Source organism: Lepidochelys kempii, chromosome 5 (assembly GCF_965140285.1).
Source record: "Lepidochelys kempii isolate rLepKem1 chromosome 5, rLepKem1.hap1, whole genome shotgun sequence".
In the NCBI taxonomy this organism is placed as follows: Eukaryota; Metazoa; Chordata; order Testudines; family Cheloniidae; genus Lepidochelys; species Lepidochelys kempii.
The window spans coordinates 43,297,834-43,322,158 of record NC_136384.1 but is presented as its reverse complement, the minus strand read 5'-3'; the positions used below and the strand labels follow the sequence as shown (position 1 = coordinate 43,322,158).

Here is a 24,325-nt window from a genome sequence, read left to right as displayed (position 1 = left end):
GGAGACCTTATATATTTTGCTTTGGGTTTTTAACAGAAAGTTTTACATGATTCTACAGTGTATGTAAATACATAGAGGCAGACTGTGTACCTCGCAATACACAGAGTATTTTATTATTCGGTTAGCAATTAAAGTTTGGGGATATTCTTAAAGTATTGCTTTAGAAGTTCTGTATCTACATTTTGAAAGATCTAGAATAATGTAAATTTAGTGACAAAACAAAGAGTACAGTAAGAATTTAGAATTAAGGGCTGGCTCACAGATGTATTATAACTGTGCTCTCATTTGGCAGAAAGTCTATCAGGTTCCTCCTTGACCTGCTTCACAGCAGTACACTTCATAAAAGGTATTTTTAGGTCCACATGAAAGTGCAAGACCTGCTTGAGTTAGTAGAGTGAGGAAGAACTGAACAAGCTCTGAGGCTTTTTATTTTATTTTTTTAAGGAGGCATATTTGTATCAGGAAAGTGCAAACGTGCTATCTGTGCATTCAGTTGGTCATATTTATTAGTTAAAATAATTTTTAAAAGAGGAATAAGAAAACATTTTAATAAGTAATCTAGCATGTAATGGGCCAGACACAAATATAAATATAAGTGTATATATACACACACACACACACACACACACACAGAGAGAGAGAGAGACAGACAGACAGAGGAACAAGTGTGCATTGACAAGGAAATAGAAAAGAACTATTAAATCATCTGGCCTATCTCAAATTTCTGTGATACAATACAGACCTTTTTCTTTTGTAAAATGTCAGTGTATGAATACTTAAAGCTTATGAACAGATCGGCTAAGCCTGTTTCCTGCTTTCTTGGTGTTACTCTTACAGATAGCAAGACAGAGAGGGAGCAATATCTAAAGATGATTTAAACACACAGTGGTGAAAATATGTAAAGAAAATATTTTAAAATATTTCACTGATAAAACTAACCACATTTAAAACAATAGAAATGATGTAACTCAAAGTGACAAGCCTGGGAGTTGAAGAGATAGTCATAAACCTATATAAACAATTCTTACTCAGTGTGACAGACACATCAGACTTTATAGCAGTAGCTATAACACATCCCAAAGTCTCAGCATAGCTTCAGATTGCCTGTTTTTTGTTGATATATGGCACAATCTTTAACTTTACTTAAAATTTGCTTTTTTCTAGTCAACTTTTACTCTTGTCCAAAATGAAAAGGTCATTACTGTATTACTAAATGTCAGCTAACCAGTAATAAAAAATGACACCATGACACAAACCTGTCTCTTTAAGAGTACAATATGAAATAAGCTATCTTGGACTATCTATATAGAGTACATGTACTCCAGATAAAGGTCAAATATTTGATAGCTGAAATAGTGTTAAAAAGAAAGAAACTGAAGTAAAAGAGTATGCTGGAGAGGGAAAGTAATAAATACTATGCAACAAAAGAACAAAAAACAACACAGACTCAAAGGTACAGATCCTTACTTTAAGATAAGTAAACCCAAGCAGCTGAAAGTACCAAATAACCTACAGTTTTGTAAAAGCGGACAAAAATGAAACCAGGAAGTACTGGAAAGTATTTTAAATTAGAGAGATTTACCTATACTCTAAGTAAGTTCAACAACTATGTTTGGTAAACACCATATTTAAGTTCTTTACAGCGTGGAGAGACAAGTAAAGACAAAACCTTCAGAACAAGATTCCATGTAACCACAGGAGAACTTGGAAAGGATTTTTACCTTTGTGTGCGACGCAGCCTGTTTCCACTCCTCAAATGAGGCAAGGTATAGTTTGAGAGGACAGTCCAAAAATTTGGATCAGACATATCCAGTCCCTTCTTTTCAGTTCACTAAAAGTTCAAAGACATGATACCAAAAAAGAAAAAAAAATCCCCAATTATCTGATCACTCGCTGCAAAAACGTGTTAACATTAACTCTGATCTCAAGAGAAACTTTTTAGTGTAACTAAGAAGCAGTGTCCTGTTGGGTTATCTAATTAGTATACAACTGCTTCCCCAAAGGTTCAGTAAACTTTTCCTCTCTAACATGCGCACTCCCTGGCTAGAAACAATAATTACAATAGTTTAGCCCCACCTTCTGCTGAAAACGCTGTCTCTGTGTGTGATTCAGCCCAAGGTACTTTGTCATCTGTTTAGCAGATACCATTCAGATCTACCCAGAGGGGGAGTAGCACATTTTATACTTTCAACTCATCCCTTTATTTATCTTGTTTTAAAAAAGCAATTGTCTGGTTTACATAAAATTCTTACAAATAATATATTTACTTTCTATTTGCCTTTTATAATAATATATTTTGAAAAATAAAAATTCCATTCACTTCCTCCCATCCCCACAAATAGTTTTAGAAATAAGCTAATCTTTGAGAGTCTTTTCCAAGACTTAAACCTGTCACCTTTGATCTCATCTTGCTGCTTAGCAAGGGGCTGAGAATGAAGTTGAGAGCTCCTGTATTACAGGAAATGAAAAGACACTGCATTCTTTAATCTTTTCATCACAGGTAAACACTTCACACACCACTGTAGGCAGCAGTGACGGAACGCAACATGCGGCAATGGGGGCGCGCACTCTCACACACTTCCTTTGTGGATTATTCTGAAGTTTAGAGTAGAAACAACAGCCTCGAGTATTTATTGTACCTACAAAGATGAGTAAGAGGTACAGAAGTGTGTGACTCACGAGCACCTTATGTAGTGAGCTACACCCTGCTGACGGCCAAGATCCATAATTTGGCATAGCTAACACACATATTGTTTGTTCTACAAAAATACAAGCCACATACAGGTTTCAGAGTAGCAGCCGTGTTAGTCTGTATCCGCAAAAAGAAAAGGAGGTCTTGTGGCACCTTAGAGACTAACCAATTTATTTGAGCATAAGCTTTCATGAGCTACAGCTCACTTCATCGGATGCATTCAGTGGAAAATACAGTGGGGAGACTTATATACATAGAGAACATGAAACAATGGGTGTTACCATACACACTGTAACCAGAGTGATCACTTAAGGTGAGCTATTACCAGCAGGAGAGCAGGGGACGAGGACACACCTTTTGTAGTGATAATCAAGGTGGGCCATTTCCATCAGTTGACAAGAACGTCTGAGGAACAGTGGGGGGTGGAGGGGGGAATAAACATGGGGAAATGGTTTTACTTTGTGTAATGACCCATCCACTCCCAGTCTCTATTCAAGCCGAAGTTAATTGTATCCAGTTTGCAAATTAATTCCAATTCAGCAGTCTCTCGTTGGAGTCTGTTTTTGAAGTTTTTTTTAATTGAAGAATTGCAACTTTTAGGTCTGTAATCGAGTGACCAGAGAGATTGAAGTGTTCTCCAACTGGTTTTTGAATGTTATAATTCTTGACGTCTGATTTGTGTCCATTGATTCTTTTACATAGAGACTGTCCAGTTTGACCAATGTACATGGCAGAGGGGCATTGCGGCACATGATGGCATATCTCATATTGGTAGATGTGCAGGTGAACGAGCCTCCGATAGTGTGGCTGATGTGATTAGGCCCTATGATGGTGTCCCCTGAATAGATATGTGGACACAGTTGGCAACGGGCTCTGTTGCAAGGATAGGTTCCTGGGTTAGTGGTTCTGTTGTGTGGTGTGTGGTTGCTGGTGAATATTTGCTTCAGGTTGGGGGGCTGTCTGTAAGCAAGGACTGGCCTGTCTTCCAAGATCTGTGAGAGTGATGGGTCGTCCTTCAGGATAGGTTGTAGATCCTTGATGATGCGTTGGAGAGGTTTTAGTTGGGGGCTGAAGATGATGGCTAGTGGCGTTCTGTTATTTTCTTTGTTGGGCCTGTCCCCATTGTTTCATGTTCTCTACGTATATAAATCTCCCCACTGTATTTTCCACTGAATGCATCCGGTGAAGCGAGCTGTAGCTCACGAAAGCTTATGCTCAAATAAATTGGTTAGTCTCTAAGGTGCCACGAGCCACATACATTCTGCCTTAAATCAATAACCACAGTAAGAGGTGCTTATAGGTTCAAGCCTATCCAACAAACCTGATATTACAGGTACCTAATTAATTATTTTCAGCATGGCTGCCTGCAACTACGTAAACCATATTTTTAACATGAAAAGCTGTGGCACCTGTCATGGGGGTGGATGTGCAACATACTGATAGGAAAGGCTGCTGGCTCCAAGCCCATACTACCTACCATTTCCTCTTTTGACATAAAAAACAGACATATTGCAGTGCAGGGTGGGACAGAAGGAAGAATCTGCAGCTCCACGCACGACCTTTTACTTGGTATTTAATATATTAACGTGCATATTTAAAAATAATGAGTCCAAGACCATAAACTTGAGCTTAAAAAGAGAACTGAATGGATTTAGCATTGGTGAAAGGCATTGGCTTAACAATCCTGGCAAATGAAGTCCTCTGTTTACCATGAGGACAAGTTTCTGACACACACTGCCCTACAAGCAAGCCTCTTACTTGATGTGGGTGGGGAAGTAGGGAGAGAAGACTAACTATGAGTAACCGGGAAAGTTCAGTCTCCATGACCCAAACATTCTCGGCCTCTACTGAGATCCATCAAACTCACCTCATTTAATGATGGCCACTAAACACAGGCACCATGAACAGACCATCCCAGAAATCACTCTTCACTGGCTCCCACTGAATAGAGAGTCCAATTCAAAGCCCTCCATTATTTTGGTTCTGCTACCAAAGATTGCCTCCCTTCCACAACCCTGACCTTCAGAGAGAGCTACATTCCACCCAAAATTAATCTAGATTATGAAACTACTAGCTACAAAAGATAACCATTTTCAGAACTAAATGAATTTTGGATTCAAACTTAAACCTCCTGAGGAAAACCAACACATATGCTACACCATAGCCAGACATTTAAATAAAACCGTATGAACAACTAATCAAGCTGCTTCTCCTATATGTAGGGAGTTCAAATGATTGTTATTTCAATTTTTAAATGAGTAGCAAACACTCAGATATTAGGGAGATGAGGGATTGCACATAGACATGTAGATGAAGGGGTAGAGTAGAGAAAAGTGCAACAGAATCCAAAGACCGTTATATGAATTTTATTGCTTGTGTAAGGTACCATAGTGGAGAGCTCAAGTCCCCTCTCCTAGGAAAAAATACAGTGAGTTTAAGGGTGGTGAAGTAGAAGTAGAAATAATGACCTGTCGATATACAACTTAACCGTGACCTGGAGAAGCTACTCTTGAAGTCCACCTATACTACAGAAGTACACCATTTCAGGGTCCAATAGTGCAGTCGATCCTGCCAGTGCCATTTATTCCTGCTACATTTCAGTAAGTCCACTTTAAGCAGCTTTTAAAAAAAAAAAATAGTGCAGAGCATCCACAGACAACATTCACTCCATTTTTTTTGCTGTACCTGAGCATAGTGGCACCAACTATCCAGCTTCTGGTACAGTTACCTGGAGCAGGCACCTGAGATGGTAATAAATGAATATTTAGCAATATATTATTACATATATTCCCTCATAATAGAGCTTGTCAACTTGGAATTAAGTTTGAAAAAACTTGGGGAAAAAATCCCTTTTCTCAAAAATACACAAAGTGACTGAAAGCCTGAAAATTTCAGGCCAAGTTTCCATGTCACAAAAATTTGAAAACAAGAAAATACACAGTTAAGCTCACTCAACCTAGCTTAGCTCTTCCCTGTAAAGCCACACTGAAGACAACCAGAAACTAAAACTACCTAATAATTTCTGAAATGCTTTACTGAGATAATGGATTATAAAAAGATGACATTCCATTTAAGCACAAAATATTAAAAAAGATTATCCTATTTTCCTCCATATATGTACATTAGGAAGCTAAAAATGTCACCCTCAAGCCAGTAAAGATTCCAAGGCAAGTAACCCAGCATTCCTTTGAAGAAAATTAAGTGACCAAAAATAAACATACAAAGACAAGCTTTAGCTGAGAAATATTCCTTTACAATGAAGAGTGCAAAAACTCAGACTAGTTTTCCAGTGCTGATTTAGATACTGAAAACTAGATAGCTAAATCCAGACAAGCACACATTAAAAATGCATTGTAATAAGTCTATGGTTAGTAGGATTAAAGAAAATAGGAAGGAATTATTTAAATGCATCAGGAACAAATTAAAGATGGTAAAATTCTCGATCATCATGCAGAAAAAGTGAAGGATTCAATGAATATTTCTGTTCCATATTTGGAAAGAAGGATGATGTATTTTTGTCTTAAATGACAAAGAAATACTTCTTAATCCATCAGTAAATAGGGAAAAAATAAAACAGCAACTACAGAATTTAAATAGTTTTAAATTGGCAGGATTTGATAAGATGAATGGAAGAGTACTAAAACAACTGGCTGAGGAACTCTCAACTATGAATGTTGATTTTCAACAAATCTTGGAACACCTGAAAAGTTCCAGGGACTGGAGAAAACCTTATGTCATGGCAATATTTTAAAAGAGGGTAAACAGAATGAGTCAGAAAACTATAGGCTGATTAACTTAACAGTGATGCCAGGCAAATTCAAGGAAAGATCAGTAAGGCACACAGTCAGTAAAGAATTCATGGATGCTAGCATAATGAATGTCAATCAGTGTGGTTTTATGGAAAACTGGTCTTGTCGAACAAACCTGATGTCTCTTTTCATGACATTACAAATTTGTTGATAAAGGTAACTGTTGATATAATAGACTTAGATTTCTGTAAAGCATTTGAAAAAACACCCCCCCGAGCACTGCAAGTTTCAGCACTGTAAAGTGCCAGTGTAGACAGTGCACCAGTGCTGGGACTAACTGAATTAAAAATGGTTTAACAGGTAAATATCACAAAGTAATTAATTGTAAATGGGGTGTTTCCAGTGGGAACTCCAGGGATCTGTTCCTTGCTCTATGCTATTTGCAGTGATATGAAAGAAAATAAAAAAACATTGCTAGTAAATTTGCAGAGGACACAAAAATTAGTGCAGTAGTAAGTAACAGTGGGGATAGGTCAGTTATACAGACCAACCTGGATCATTGGGTCAGGTTGACCCATTTGAACATGTGCTTTAATACAGCCAAATGCAAGGTCATATATCTAGGAACAAAGAGCTTTAAGTCACAATTACATGATGGGAGACAGTGAAAGATTGGACAAATGACCAGGGAAGAGTATAAAAATATTGCTCGGGCATGCAGGAGTGAAATCAGGAAGGCCAAATCACACCCGGAGTTGCAGCTAGCAAGAGATGTTAAGAGTAACAAGAAGGGTTTCTTCAGGTATGTTAGCAACAAGAAGAAAGTCAAGGAAAGTGTGGGCCCCTTACTGAATGAGGGAGGCAACCTAGTGACAGAGGATGTGGAAAAAGCTAATGTTTTTTTTGTCTCTGCTTTTTTTGCCTCTGTCTTCACGAACAAGGTCAGCTCCCAGACTGCTGCACTGGGCAGCACAGCATGGGGAGAAGGTGACTAGCCCTCTGTAGAAAAAGAAGTGGTTCGGGACTATTTAGAAAAGCTGGACGAGCACAAATCCATGGGGCCAGATGCGCTGCATCCAAGGAGAGTGCTGAAGGAGTTGGTGGATGTGATTGCAAAGCCATTGGCCATTATCTTTGAAAACTCATGGCAATCGGGAGGAAGTCCCGGACAACTGGAAAAAGGCTAACGTAGTGCCCATCTTTAAAAAAGGGAAGAAGGAGGATCCTGGGAACTACAGGCCACCTCAGTCGCTGGAAAAATCATGGAGCAGGTCCTCAAGGAATCAATTCTGAAGCACTTAGAAGAGAGGAAAGTGATCAGGAACAGTCAGCATGGAGTCACCAAGGGCAAGTCATGCCTGATTAATCTAATTGCCTTCTATGACGAGATAACTGGCTCTGTGGATGAGGGGAAAGCAATGGACGTGTTGTTCCTTGACTTTAGCAAAGCTTTTGACACGGACTCCCACAGTATTCTTGCCAGCAAGTTAAAGAAGTATGGGCTCGATGAATGGACTATAAGGTGGATAGGAAGTTGGCTAGATTGTCGGGCTCAATGGGTAGTGATCAATGGCTCCATGTCTAGTTGGCAGCCGGTATCAAGTGGAGGGCCCCAACAGTCAGTCCTTGGGCCGGTTTTGTTCAATATCTTCATAAATGATCTGGAGGATGGTGTGGATTGCACCCTCAGCAAGTTTGCAGATGACTCTAAACTGGGAGGAGAGGTAGATAAGCTGGAGGGTAGGGATAGGATACAGAGGGACCTAGACAAATTAGAGGATTGGGCCAAAAGAAATCTGATGAGGTTCAACAAGGACACGTGCAGAGTCCTACACTTAGAACGGAAGAATCCCATGCACTACTACAGACTAAGGACCAAATGGCTTGGCAGCAGTTCTGCAGAAAAAGACCTAGGGGTGACAGTGGACCAGAAGCTGGATATGAGTCAACAGTGTGCCCTTGTTGCCAAGATGGCCAAGACAGTAGGGGCACTGCCAGCAGATCGAGGGACGTGATCGTTCCCCTCTGTTCGACATTGGTGAGGCCTCATCTGGAGTACTGTGTCCAGTTTTGGGCCCCACACTACAAGAAGGATGTGGAAAAATTGGAAAGAGTCCAGCGGAGAGCAACAAAAATGATTAGGGGTCTGGAACACATGACTTATGAGGAGAGGCTGAGGAACTGGGATTGTTTAGTCTGCAGAAGAAAAGAACGAAGGGGGATTTCATAGCTTCTTTCAACTACCTGAAAGGGGATTCCAAAGAGGATGGATCTAGACTGTTCTCAGTGGTAGCAGATGACAGAACAAGGAGTAATGGTTTCAAGTTGCAGTGGGGGAGGTTTAGGTTGGACATTAGGAAAAACTTTTTCACTAGGAGGGTGGTGAAACACTGGAATGCTTTACCTAGGGAGGTGGTGGAATCTCCTTCCTTAGAAGTTTTTAAGGTCAGGCTTGACAAAGCCCTGGCTGGGATGATTTAATTGGGGATCAGTCCTGCTTTGAGCAGGGGGTTGGACTAGATGACCTCCTGAGGTCCCTTCCAACCCTGATATTCTATGATTCTATGATCCTGGAAGGCACTGACACTGAAGAGGACTTTGGAGTCACAGTAGATAACCAGGTCTCAAGTAGCAGCCGTGTTAGTCTGTATCCACAAAAATAAAAGGAGGACTTGTGGCACTTTAGAGACTAACAAATTTATTTGAGCATAAGCTTTCGTGAGCTACAGCTCACTTCATCGGATGCATTGAATATGAGCTCCCAGTTCAATGCTGTAACTAATACTGCAAAATGTAATCCTTGAATACATAAGCGTGGGAATATCATGTAGGAGTAGGAGGTGGTATTACCACTTTACAAGGCACTAGTGAGACCATTACTGGAAGACTGCGTCCAGTTCGGTGTCCACACTTCAAAAAGGTTAAAAAACTATTAAAAAATTGCTATGGTTTCAGAAAAGAGCTACAAGATTGATTCAAGGTCTGGAAAATTTGCCTTATAGTAAGAAACTCAAGCAGCTTGGTCTATTTAGTTTATTCAAGAGAAGGGTAAAAGCTGACTTCATCACAGTCTACAAGTAAATGGGAAATTTATTTCTGATAACAGTGGCTCTTTAACAGAAAAAGGCAAAACAAGATCCAATGGCTAATAAACTGAAGCCAAATAAATTAAGACTAGAAAGAAGATTCGATTTTTAAAATAGTGATGCTAATTATCCATTAAAACAACTTGCCAAAGGACGTAGTAGATTCTCCATCACTTGAAGTCTTTCAATCAAAGTTGGATATCTTTCTAAAAGGTATGCTATAGTTCAAACAGAAGTTACTGGGTAACGTGCTTTGGCCTGTATTAGGCAGGTCAGACTACATGATCATAAAGGTCTTAAAAATCTATGAATCAATGAAATGATAATTTTTATGAAAAATGTCTGGTTTTAAAATCCACGAATCAAGGAAATTATTTCATTTTGCCCTATTATAATGTTTGACCTCTTGCGCCCTCTAGTGGTTGATACTGTTGATGTACCACTCACTTATTACCTGTCTTTAATTAATTCAAACATTTTATTCAGTGTGTGAAACATGGTATCCAAATACACTTTAAAAAAAATATCAGAATAGACGCGGTGTTTGTGTAGAAGATACATCTGCCAAATTTTTAAGAATATCCACTACTATTTATAAATTTGTGTAAATATTACTCTAAGCAGGTGTCATACCAGTCAAAATTCAAATTAACCTCCCACTTTTTTGTTGTATTATAGCTTAATAGAGGTAAACATATTTAAGGAAAGTGACAATCACTTTGTAAAAGGGTCACTGGAGTGCTCTTCATTCACAAGAGATTATGAATTATTAAAAGGATCTGAAACATTAATTAAAACCTAAATATGTTTTGAGCAGAAAATATGCATATAAATCAGGCAAAACCATTTTTAATTTCTCCTAACTGTGTATATATATATATAGTGCTGCCATCCATGTAAATAAGTAGGCTAGTATACATTTGCTCTGGCCTGGAGATTGGCTTCTGCTTCTGAGCCAATAAAGCAAATAGGCAGACTAATGACAAAATAAGAGAACAATGTCTGATCTTCATTGTTCTACATCATTTCTACAAGTGAGGAAAGCATTACTGTAATTCAGAAATCTTGATTTATGTTGCAGGAAACACTTGCAAGGGAGAGCAAAGAGAGCGCCAGATAAAAATTTCATCAGCTTTCCAAAGTAACCTGGTGCTTGGAGCCAAACTTCAACATCATATTATCAGAAATGAAATATTTGTATCTATTTTATAACTGCAATATAAACAATTCTGTTTCTATTTTTGAAATGCACTTTTTCAGGACTAAATGGCTTCTTAAGTGTAGCAACTTGGCTGAAGATGGGTAATTAACCACTTTGGCGCCTATAATATGTTTGTATAAATCCAATGGTACATTGATGCACATGGGGAGAGCTCCAATTCCACCAACATTTCCTGCAATGCCCATGTTTGCATGCACTTCAAGACGATACTCAGAGGTTACAGACCTATTTTATTAAACAGTCCCAACCTGCTTTTAATATTTACACTTTCACCGACACTCCAATGCAGTACCCAGGCACATCTTAACTTGCATCTCTTAAAACCATCTACCATGTTCTTCAAAATATGCAACAATGTATACCTGTGTATCTGCAACTATGATTGAGATTCATTTTATAATTTATCAGGAAAGTTTAGGAGCACGGTACTCATGCTTAGCCTTTACTATAAATGTTGTACAACTACAGCGGCCTCCAGACAAGCCATATTTTGTGAACAATTCTGTTGTAGAGTAAAAAACCAAACAAATCTCAAACACACAAGAATAAGTTACCTTGCTAACAAAATTGTTTTAGTAGGTTTTAAACTAAAAATGAATAATTATAGTAGCTCACGGCTACATTCCATACTACATATACTTTTCTGTAACATGGAACATCTTCGTTAATGAACCCATGAATACTCTGACACAAACATTTATTTGCTATCTATAGAAAACACGTCTATTATTTCTTCAGGGGAATTGGGGTTTAGATATTAAATTGTCTCGTTTCCCAGATGCCATGAGCAAAAATGGGGCAGTTTCCTAGGCATACACATTGTGGAATAATCTACAACAAATTCCTAGAGCAGGGCTAATAGATGAATACAGACCCCTAAGCAGAACTAGCCCATTACATTCACCTCCTGTTGCTGAGCACTCCACAGCTGCGGACAATGTCCACGTCCACTTCTAATAGACTTACCAGGCTGAACCCAACCCTCTTCCAAAGCCAGTTAAATTGGAAATCAAGCTGGAAAGAGGATTGGAGAAAGACTGGGTATCATTCATGCTAGGGGTCATTCCTCTCTGTAGCATTTGGGAATGTTGCTTGAGTTCTTAATTTCTCGTTTTTAAAACACCTGTTTGATGATGTTCCCTAGCTCAGCACAGAGATCCTCACCACAGCTATGAAGCACCCAAATCAGTCAGTCAAACTTTAAATAGACTGAGTGGTAGAAATCTTCAAATTAGCACCAGCTGCTCAGTCTAAAGGAGATCTGCAAAGAAAAATGCATCAGCTGTACAGTTATATGCTAAAGTCCCAAACTGAGAAGATTTTCTAATTCACAAACCGCTGTACCCATCCCACATGGCTGCCAACCTGTGCTGTAATGACGACTGCACATCAACCGTGGACATCTGTTGGAGCATGGGAATTGATTGATTCTCCCTCACACACTGGCGTGTGCCGTTTTTCTGTTTGGATTATTTATTTAACAAAAATAAATCCTGATTTTTTACTGCAGCAAGTATAAAAAGGATACTAACAACTTTGGAACCTTGGGTGCTATATACTAAGTTACTAGAGCAGCAGCATTTCCTTGATTCTCCCCTGCAGTAGGTTGGGTTCATGTTCCAGCTGACTTCAGTGATTGATTCAGTTGATTCTGCTGTCAACAGAATAGCATGTGATGGAGTATCCTGTGCAGTGGGAGCTGGCAAACTGGAACTTTGGGACACAGGAAATTACACAGGAAAACAATGCTTAAATAATATTATGGGGAAATGCCTGTCTCCATTACCCTTGGAATTTAGGGCACTGAGCACATCGCTTTACAGTCAATACATTCTTAAATCTGTACATGTCATTTTTAAATGACTCTCCTACTCAAAAGCCTAAAAAAATTCCAGTTTTAATAAACCCATGTCCTGCAGTCTGAATTTTCAAATAAACCCAAATATATGTAGGGTCAGAAGGAAGAAAGCTGAGTTAGTGAATCTTCCTGATTCACAGAGGATGAATATTTGAAAGAAACAATTACAGGGACAACTGAGCTCAGCATAGTCTCAGGTCTAATTTCTTTTAAAAGGGACCAGTTAATTAACCCGTCTCTCAACTGATGCCAAACCTGATACCATTGCCCCCAAGCAGCATGTACCAAACATAACATGCTGATCTGCTGCATCAGTGAAACAGAGCATCATGGGAGACGGGAGGAATTTATAGAAAAGAGTTTATTTGCCCAGAAACATGAAAGTGAGAATGAACAACCTTCAGATACAACCAACACAAGGAAAATATGGTTGGAGTAAGTGAACGCAAACATGATGAAGGAGATAGCGTTGAAAAAGAAGATGGACTTGTGGTAAAAGTTCTATTCCTGGATCTGCCACAGATTCCATGTGTGATCTTGTCATTTAATTTCCCTGTGTCCATCTGTAAAGTGGGGTTAATAATGCTTCCCTATTTCATACGTATTTGTGTGAGCTGCTCAGAAACTACTGTGGTGCCAAAGAAAGAAAGAAAGAAATGTAGCTAGACAACAGCAGCGGGATTTTTCTCATGCTGGCTTCTACCATGGTTTCTATAATTCTTCTCTTCTGAGGTTGTGGGGAAAAGTGCGGCAGGAAGACGTGCTGAGCTGAGGAGATGAACATTATCATCTTTTCACCGCACCGAGGACAAGAAAAGAACACTTATGCCTTGTCATAGGCGGGGAGAACTGGCAGCTCTCTCTTCCTCCACACAGAAAACAGGGAAGGGGATGTACAAAGGGTAATACTTCTTCACTTCTCTATGGAGTAAATAGGCAAGTGTGCCTGGTCTGTAGTCAACATCTCAAACACCATCCACTAACTAAAACATGCAAAGCTAAGAGTTCAGGATCAGTACTGTATGTTCCAAACCCTGGCATTACTAGACCTAAAACACTTCTATCAGCAATAGCTAAAATTCATAGATATTTAGGTCAGAAGGGACCATTATGATCATCTAGTCTGATCTCCTGCACAACGCAGGCCGCAGAATTTCACCCACCATTCCTGCAAAAAACCTCACACCTATATCTGTGCTATTGAAGTCCTCAAATCGTAGTTTAAAGACTTCAAGGAGCAGAGAATCCTCCAGCAAGTGACCCGTGCCCCATGCTACAGAGGAAGACGAAAAACCTCCAGGGCCTCTTCCAATCTGCCCTGGAGGAAAATTCCTTCCCAACCCCAAATATGGCGATCAGCTAAACCCTGAGCATATGGGCAAGATTCATCAGCCAGATACTACAGAAAATTCTTTCCTGGGTAACTCAGATCCCACCCCATCTGATATCCCATCACAGGCCATTGGGCCTATTTACCATGAATATTTAATTACCAAAACCATGTTATCCCATCATACCATCTCCGCCATAAACTTATCGAGTTTAATCTTAAAGCCAGATAGATCTTTTGCCCCCACTGCTTCCCTTGGAAGGCTATTCCAAAACTTCACACCTCTGATGGTTGGAAACCTTCGTCTAATTTCTAGTCTAAATTTCCTGGTGGCCAGTTTATATCCATTTGTTCTTCTGCAAACTAATATTCCATCATCCCATCATAAGCTAAAATTACTTAGCTAAATTCAGATGACCCAAAGTCTTGATTTTAGTGATACCAGGAAAACCGACTATATGATTCACCCATCCTTAGCGCATGATCGTTCAGAAAAATTTCTCTTCCGCTGATTTACATGCATCCTGACACAAAAGAGTGAGAGTCATTTATCTCTAGTCAGTTTACACATACGGACATTCTTGAGATGGCTTCAGTACAACACTGGACAGATTCTGCACATTATTCTGCATATCTTGGTCTGAAAGGAACTATTAATCTTTCAAAGGGTCTCTCTTTTGAGCAGCTCAATTCATGTCTACCTTTGATAGACCACAGATTTTAAGGAATCTATATGCTTGCAGTGAAAAATTATCAGACTATTTTAACATCTTCATCTCTTCTTGTAAAAGAGTTTAATTACCTCTCTGTTTTGGAATTGTTCCAAAGACAATCTGCAAATGAAAATAATCCAGGTTCTAAATATCTAGTTATTCAGAAAAGACTACCATTTCCGTACTGAGGAATTTTAAAGGAATAAACAACAGCAATTCCTAGTTGAAGCATCAGGGATGAGGGATGACCAAATAGTGGAAGCCTGAGTATGAGCAAGCCCTCTTGGGGTGATCTCCACTGATCTTTTCTTCTGTCTTTGTTGTTACCAGTCTTCATAAGACTAAGTATGCACAAGGTTGTAAGTACCTCAGCACTGGAGCTGCTTTATCTTGTACCAGCCTAAGACCAAGTATGCATGATTCAGAGAGTATTTTGTTATATGCATCTGTTTTTGCATAATTATGCTTATGCTTGGATTTATCTGGATTTTAAGTAAAGCCTTCATGTTTGTATTTGTGTGCTCAATCAAATTCAATAAAATATCTTATATAGCTGCTGAGTAAAAGAACCTGTTATTAGCGACTGGTGCAGTCTGCTCCCTCGATTTATCCCAGGATACTGGATGGATGCAGACAGTGCCATCAATGCTCTTTCACCCCTCACCTCAACTACCGTTCTCCTACCCTCCCTTTCCCCGATCATACTGCTCAAAATGGCAGACAAGCAGAGGGAAAATACACAAACATGCACTTTACTGCAGATGTATGCAGTACTTTTTCATTAAAAAAAGCCTTTGTATTGAAGTTAAAAGGTTTGTTGCCATATACCAGTCACAATGTAAATTGCCATAAAATTATGCTTAAAGGCACTCACTATCATCCCATACCACCTAAAGGCACCCTGCTGTTAGTGCAGAAACTGGTTTGCTGTTGATCTGATTTTGGATCATTCCTGGAGAATAAAAAAATAGAATTTTTCACACAGTAAAAATTCCATGCAGTCTCCAAGATTCCTTCAGAAGGCAAATCTCCCTCTGCCACAGCTGTTACTTTGAATCCCTGTCCAGTCATCAGATCATCAGTCATGAGATACAAAAGATTTCTTTAACATAAATGGAAAATCTCATCTCTGATGCCTGGAACAACAGATCTTTCTTCCTTTCTGGTATCTGAAGCAGCATATCTTGTAAGATGGCAGCAGTCTGGGAAGGGTTTAACATCATCACCATTGATGCTATCTTCCAGTACCTGCCCCCACAATACATCATCTTCTCCCTGCTGCCCCACAAAAAAAAATGTTATCGATAGGTGGAAGGTAGAATTAACTCTTCTCCTTGGATAGCTTTTTCAGAAAAGCTCTCAACAGACAGAAATTTGATTGCAGAATGAATAAGCACAGGGAATAGCATTCTATCAAAAGGAAAAGCCTTACTTTCTTGTGATTTGCGGTTGCACCAACAGTGAATTAAATAGGATGAATTCAAGAGCACTCATCAGGTTTTTTCCCTGCATTTATCAGGAACAAGTGCAACGGCCAAAGACTTATCAAGGAGATAGGAGTCTGAATTCTGGGAAAAGCAATGGAGAAGTGGGGAGGTATATAAGAGTGCTCCAGGAGGTCAGAAGAACAAAGGAAGGAAGAAGGTGCTATCAGAGTATCTTCACCATACTCAAGAGATGCAGGAGTGAGACATGTTTAAGAGATTATCCCAGGGCATGAGCCATAGGGGTAAACACCCAGGAATCATGAGCCCTATTTAATCATGTGGACATCACCATGCACTACAAAACATGCAAAATAATATCTGGGGGAGCCATTCAGTGAGCCACAGACTGCCACACCATCAGAAGTGCTAGCTTAAGTCTTCCCCGATCCAATGCACCAGAAAGAGAAGAGATACATGATATATAATGTCCTTAGGAATGACACGGTTTTACCTTATGTTTGCACCACATTAGGGCAATGATATGCCCACTTTTTTAGCATCCATGAACTTCTACAAAGGTGAAGGGAACAGAATATATATTTAACACATGCCTAAATACTACACTTGAATACAAGGAATAATTTCACTACACCCCATGCAATCCCATGATCTTCTTCTGGTCCTCATTGGTGATGGTGATGCCCGGTCTCAGTTGGGTGTCAGTTCTGGGGATGGCAGAGTTCACAGCCACCTTCCCTACGGGTGGTGGGATGGCTCTGACTAGACAATCTTGGATGGTGTTATGTCACAGCTTCCAGGCTCTGGAATGGGGCTTGCAGCTACAAAAGACATGGGGTAGTGTCTCGTTGGCATAGCTGCACTTCCTGCATCGCTTGTCCTGATTCCCATGGTGGATGGTTCCGTTCAGTGGAACACAGTTGATCCGGGTCCTGTGGATGAACCTCCAGTTGGCAAATCGGGTGAAGCTGCCCCTGGGGAGGAAGACGTTGCTGGTGTCCCACTTGTACGTCACCTCAAACACCTTCATAGAATCATAGAATATCAGGGTTGGAAGGGACCTCAGGAGGTCATCTAGACCAACCCCCTGCTCAAAGCAGGACCAATCACCAACTAAATCATCCCAGCCAGGGCTTTGTCAAGCCTGACCGCAAAAATCTCTAAAGGAGGAGATTCCACCACCTCCCAAGGTAACCCATTCCAATGCTTCACCACCTTCATAGTGGAAAAGGTTTTCCTAATATCCAACCTAAACCTCCCCCTCAATGCAACTTGAGACCATTACTCCTTGTTCTGTCATCTGCTATCACTGAGAATAGTCTAGATCCATCCTCTTTGGAACCCCCTTTCAGGTAGTTGAAAGAAGCTATCAAATCCCCCCTCATTCTTTTCTTCTGCAGACTAAATAAGCCCAGTTCCCTCAGCCTCTCCTCATAAGTCATGTGCTCCAGCCCTCTTATCATTTTTGTTGGACTCTTTCCAATTTTTCCATATCCTCCTTGTAGTGTGGGGCCCAAAACTGGACACAGTACTCCAGATGGGGCCTCAACAATGCCGAATAGAGAGAAATGATCATGTCCCTTGATCTGCTGGCAATGCTCCGAATTATACAGCCCAAAATGCCGTTAGCCTTCTTGGAAACAAGGGCACACTGTCGACTCATATCCAGCTTCTCATCCACTGTAACCCCTAGGTCCTTTTCTGCAGAATTGCTGCCTAGCCACTCCATCCCTAGTCTGTAGCAGTGGGATTCTTCCGTCCTAAGTGTAGGACTCTGCACGTGTCCTTGTTGAACCTCATCAGATTTCTTTTGGCCCAATCCTTTAATTTGTCTAGGTCCCGCTGTATCCTATTCCTACCCTCCAGTGTATCTACCACTCCTCCCAGTTTAGTGTCATCTGCAAACTTGCTGAGGATGCAATCCACACCATCCTCCAGATCATTAATGAAGATATTGAACAAAATCGGCCAAAGGACCGACCCTTGGGGTACTCCACTTGATACCGAATGCCAACTAGACATGAAACCATTGATCGCTACCTGTTGAGCCTGACAATCTAGCCAGCTTTCTATCCACCTTACAGTCCATTCATCCATCCCATACTTCTTTAACTTGCTGGCAAGAATACTGTGGGAGCCTGTATCTAAAGCTTTGCTAAAGTCAAGGAATAACACATCCACTGCTTCCCCCTCATCCACAGAACCAGTTATCTTGAAATAGAAGGCAATTAGGTTAGTCAGGCATGACTTGCCCTTGGTTAATCCTTGTGCTGGTCCGGTTCAGGTTTTCCATGTATTGGCAGTGGATGGCATCCTTCAGGGTCCTGTCCAGCATGGTTTTAATTCTCAGTGTGATGACTGTGTGCTCTGCATTCTTCACCTGTGGCACCAGGACTCCCAGCTCCTGGCGTTCCTCGCACCACATCTAGTGGCAGCCAATATGCTTCTCTAGTCATCGAGTAGTGTTGTGGGCATGAGTCCAGAGCGAAGTAAAGTCTCCCCCGTCTCTTCCAAATTTGCCTTCTAGTGAGCTGGTCAGGTAGGTGGCAACATCTTGGTTGGAGGAGATCCTTGCGATTCGCTTCTTGATGACATCCCACATAGCACTTTCTGCAGTGTTCCTCACCATTGCGTCCAGGCATGTCGGAAGGCAGAAGTGATCACTGCAACATCACAGAGATCACCCATATGAGGGACAGTGGCCCTGCTTGAGCAAGATGTACACCAGTTCATTGCTGGCTCTCTGGGAAAGAAACATCCACTTATTCAATAACTGCCTGATAGTGTTGTCTGCCTTGTTAAGAGGTACCCTCACCATGGAAGATCCCCTCAGGACAAATAGGATATGGGGGATCAGGAAGGCATTCAAGGTGTTGATCTTCTGCCATGGTGCCAGTAGGGAGGAGTCAATCCTGGCCACATCTCGTAGGATCTCTGTGATGGTATCCTCAAGTGTCTGCTGCACGCAGAAACCTGCGGGCATGACAAGATGTTGGTATGCTTGCCCGTCCTCGAGGAAGATCATGGGTTCACCCTGGATCTGAAATGGCGTAAGCTGGTCAGAGTGCCTTCTACTGCCATCGATATGCAAGGATGCACATTTCCTAGCATTGAAGTGGAGTCCCATCTAGTTGGCAGCCTGGCTGGTGATGTCGAGCATTTGCTGGAGACACTCAGGGTTGTCTGCGATCAGGAACAGATAGTCTGTGTAGGCCAGCATATTCACTCTGTTGCCATATAGGTCAAAACCGCCTACACTGCTGAAGATGGCTCAAATGAGCAGCTCCATGGCTAAGTTGAAAATGATGGGGCTGAGGGGATAGCCTTGCTTCATGCTGCTATGGCTAGAAATTTCAGGTGTTTCTCCTTCCATGGAGTGGATGGTGGTGCTGCAGCCTTCATAAAGTTCCCGGATCAGTTGGAAAGTTTCCTGGCACTCCAAACTCTCACAGCATGGCAAAAATGTGCTGTTGGGGCATTGATACAAAGGCATTAGCCAGGTCGAGCCTAGCTATGGCACATTGCCTCCGTGCTCTCCTGGCCACGTGGATGGCAGTCTGAAGGACAAAGTTGTATTCGTAACAGCCTTCATATGACAAAGCCTTTCTGAACAGAGTGGATGGCTCCTCCATTCACAAAGCAGTTTGTTATTCTAGCCACGAGGCAGCGGGCATACAGTTTGTACATCGTTGAGCAGAGAGAGATAGGTCACTAGTTGCTGGGGTCGTCTTGTTGTCCTTTCTTGTAGACAAGCACCATCATAGATTTTTTCCAGGAGCTGAGAGTACGGTGGGACCGTTTGCATTTGTTGAAAATGGCTGTTAATACCAGCAACCGGGGTCTCACTTTTTTCAGGAACTTCTAGCAAATGCAATCTTTTCCTGGGGCTGTGTTTTTGGTCTTTGTAAGTCTGGTTATTACATCCCATGAGGCAAAGTCTTGTTCCAGGTCCCCTGCATAGTCAACCCGGGGTAGAGGATGAAGGCATCCTGGACTCTGTGTGACATTCTGAGCTACACAGAACCCTGCCTTGTTGAGCCAGACATGCCGGTCTGCTCCAACACAGACCCAGGGTCTGAACCACACACCCCAAAGCTGCAGACTTAACAGAAAATGTCTTAGCAAGTGCTCCTGTCTCTAGCACCCAGCTCCAATGGGATCCAAACCCCAAATGAATCCGTTTTACTCTGTATAAAGCTTTTATAGGGTAAACTCAAATTGTCCACCCTCTATAACACTGATAGAGAGAGATGCACAGTTGTTTGCTCCCCCAGGTATTAGTCACTAACTCTGGGTTCAACAATAAGTTAAAAAAAAAAAAGTAGGATTTAAGTGGTTCCAAGTAATAACAGACATAAAGTAAGTTACCAAGCAAAATAAAATACAACACGCAAGTCTAAGCCGAATACATTAAGAAACGGATTACATTAAGAAACGGATTACAGATGAAATCTCACCCCCAGAGCTGTTCCCATAAGCTTCTTTCACGGACTGGACTCCTCCTTAGTCTGGGTCCAGCAATCACTCACACCCCCATAGTTACTGTCCTTTGTTCCAGTTTCTTTCAGGCATCTCTTTGGGGTGGAGAGGACATCTCTTGAGCCAGCTGAAGACAAAATGGAGAGGCTTCCAGGGCATTTATATTCTCTCTCTCTCTTGTGGACGGAAACCCCTTTGTTGTTCTGTGCAAAGTCACAGCCACAAGATGGAGTTTGTAGCCACTTGGGCAAGTCACATGTCCATGAATGATTCAGCTTTTTGCAGGCCGACATCATTGTTTACATGTTAGTTTGAATGTTTCCAGGAAATTTCAGATGTGGATTGGCATCTCCCAAAGTCCATTGTTAGTTAAGTGTTTCTTGATTGAGCACTTACTGAGAATAGTCCTTTCTCAAGAAGCTGACCAAATGCTTCACTGAGGCTACTTAGAATCAAACATTTTGAGATACAAGTACATAGCCAATATTCATAACTTCAAATACAAAAATGATACACACATACAGACAGCATAATCATAACCAGCAAATTATAACCTTTCAATAGACACAGCACTTGACCTCCTCTGTACAACTATAGGACACTGGTTGCAAGAATGATGTATACAGTCACAGTTAATGTCAATAACCTCAGAACTCCCATTGGAATTATTTTGTTTCACTGAAATTTCAAGAAAGATTATTTTTTTTCTTCAGATGACTTTGTTCTAATAGACTGTGTTCACTCTGCTCTTCCACCATTCACACAAAGGTCAAGAAATAAGCCTAGGAATTACACCTCATTCTTTTCTGTAATGTCATTGACAATAGCTGAGAGAAAGCACTGGGTTCATCCAAAGTAAAGACAAACTTATATCCATTCTATGTGGTTGCACACATTAAACTACTTAGGTTTTGCTGTCAACCAGTTTAATATTTTGTGCTCAGATAAACAGATCATTTATCTTTAAAATTTGTGAAGCAGAACTGTTTGCAGATTAGCAGATAAGCCCTTTTTAAACAAAGTAGGCTAGGAAGTCATATGTAAATTAATCGGAGCAGTATCTCAAGTTACAGTAAAAAGCAAAACTGTGAGAGCAAATTTCAGAAGAATGCTGCTAGAAGCTTTTCATTCTCTATTTTGCTTTAGAAAGTAGTTAAGTAGTTCAGGAAATCTTCATTTGGGTCACTTTTACAACTACAGTATATGAAGACTTTTGTATAGATTTCCAAACAAAAGTTAAATTCTTTAATACCATCAGCATCAGAGATCTAATATTACCAAATGCTCAACCATTTTGCAGAAGCTAATCAAATTCAGATAGTTCTTTATCCTCTCCCAAACTGTTGGCTAATCTAAATCACTAACTTGCAGCAGTGTAGCAAATCTCACATTAAATAAAATATATGTATAAAGCGTAGCGCAGACAATCACATACTTTTATAATAAAAACTAACAGGCAGCTACTTTGGGGAAAATCTTTATGTGAGCTAAGGGAAAGGGGATCAACGGAACAGCATTTAAAATGTCTCAGACAAGTTATCTCTTACAAAAGAAAAAGATAAAGCAGTTTTCAGACTGCGACAAGGAAATAATTGCCTCTAGAGCACTGGATGGGCACCTAAAGATGTATTTTAAAAAATGTAATAAATAAATAAATAAAATGTCACTCCAGAGCACCATTCCAGAGAGGTGCAGGCTGGCAATTTCTCAAGGTTCTTTTCTCCCTCATTAATCATTTCCCTATTTAGAATATACCGTTTTTATTAAATCTTCCTCCTAAACTTTATGAAGCAAAAAAAAAGAAAAAGAAAAAGAAAACGAAGAAGGCGTCAGATTGAAGCATTTTATAAGACAGTCAAATTTGTACACAACTATTTACATTTCTTCCGGTTGTCCATAAAAAAAATATTGATTTCTAAGGCATCCAGGGCCCAGATCATTGAGGGCATGTCTTCACAGCACAGTTTACCTGAGCTTTAGCTCAAACCCTACTACCATCGACACAGACGGACTTCTGACCCTGGTATGGAGGTTCTTTAAGCTCAGGCTATCTTATCTTGCTTGGGATATGGGTTAGAACCCAGGATCCTCTTTAATTTGGGCTGGAACCTCCCACTTTGCAGTGAGGACATAGGCTAAATCCCTATGTGCTGATAGTCCTCCAATGTCCTTTCATCAATACCGGCCTCACCAAGGAGAAGGTAAGTTTTCCCACAATTGGCTGGAAAAGAATCCTAGAGCATCTCAGCACAAAGAACCATGGACTATGCCCCTAGACAAACAGGTGAGTGCCAAAACAGCGAGGACACAGTAACTCAGGTATGGCTTTGCTGTGGAGATGCTCAGATCTGGGCTAGGCCAACCCAGATGCTCAGATCCATGTGCCTTCTCCCTGGTTAACTCTGCAGTGAAGACAGTCTGTGAGGATTTAAAAGGTCAAATGCAACTACTTAAAGTGTGGTTTTACTCTGAATATGACTCAGAACACCATTGTAGGGTTCTAGGTCTATCATCTCTCTGTTTTCTTACCAATATGCTCTATTTACTAGTAAAACAGTTTTCCCACCTACCAGCCTCACAAACACAACATAGGATCTGAAAGTCAAGTTGCTGTATTTCCTTTTTGAATAGCAGACCAATAATAAAGATTCTGCAGACAAAACTGTGCTTCTATTATCTTCAAATTATACCCCCATTTACACCTGTGTAACTCCATGTGCTTTTAATAGGTTTGCACGGGTGTAACTGATTGGCACTCAGTAAACAATTCCATTGATGGAATATTAAAACACACTCCCTCTCAGCTGTGTTGGCTCAGCAGGGCTAACAGGCATAAAAAAAGCTTCAAAAACTTAGGACTCGTCTACAGTACTAAAAAGTTACATTGGCATAACCACGAGCACACCCCCATGAGATGTAGTTAAGCTGACCTAACCCAACGTAGACAGTGCAAAAGTTGACAGAAGAATTCTTCTGTTGACCTAGCTACTGCCTCTCAGGGAGGTGGATTACCTACCACGATGGGAGAACCACGCCTGTTGCTGTAGTATCTATACCAGGGGTCAGCAACCTTTCAGAAGTGGTGTGCCGAGTCTTCATTTATTCACTTTAATTTAAGGTTTTGTGTGCCAATTATACATTTTAACGTTTTTTAGAAGGTCTCTCTCTCTATAAGTCTATATATTATATAACTGAACTATTGTCGTATGTAAAGTAAACAAGGTTTTCAAAATGTTTAAGAAGCTTCATTTAAAATTAAATTAAAATGCTGATCTTACGCCGCTGGCCCACTCAGCCTGCTGCCAGCCTGGGGTTCCGTTCACCTAGGCTGGCAGCAGGCTGAGCAGGGCCTGTGGCCAGGACCTAGGCTGGCAGCCTGAACCCCAGACCGGCAGCTGAGCGGGGCCGGCGGCCGAGACCCCAGACCAGCAGTGGGCTGAGCGGCTCAGCCCGCTGCCAGTCCGGGGTTCTGTCCGCCGGCTCCTGCCAGCCAGGGTCCCGGCTGCTGGCCCTGCTCAGCCTGCTGCCAGCCTGGGATCCCGGCCCTGCCCACATAGAGTGGTACCTACCTTCTCCCTGGTTCTAGCCCATTCTCTTCCTCTCTCTCTGCACGAAGCTGAGAGTGGGAGTGCACTGAGCACAGGGCTGGGGGTGAAGGAGCAGGTTGGAGGCTGGGGTGTAGGGTCTGGCCAGGAGCTAGAATGAGGGAGGGGGCTCAGGGTTGGGGCAGGAGGTTTGGGTGTGGAGTGCT

At 41.1% G+C, this 24,325-nt stretch overlaps 1 protein-coding gene across 4 annotated transcripts in view; it reads right to left on the bottom strand.

Moving 5' to 3' along the window:
* MAST4 (microtubule associated serine/threonine kinase family member 4) overlaps window positions 1-24,325 on the bottom strand; it is a 452,725-nt gene that overhangs the window by 137,459 nt on the left and 290,941 nt on the right. Inside the window, exon 1 of one of the 4 annotated variants that reach the window (XM_073344104.1) lies at window positions 1,722-2,095. The exons of the other annotated variants lie outside the window; for them this stretch is intronic. Within the exon in view, the coding sequence (XP_073200205.1) occupies window positions 1,722-1,807 (86 nt within the window). The 5' untranslated portion in view covers window positions 1,808-2,095. Of the gene's footprint in view, window positions 1-1,721; window positions 2,096-24,325 lie in introns of those variants that run through there. 4 annotated transcript variants of the gene reach the window in all.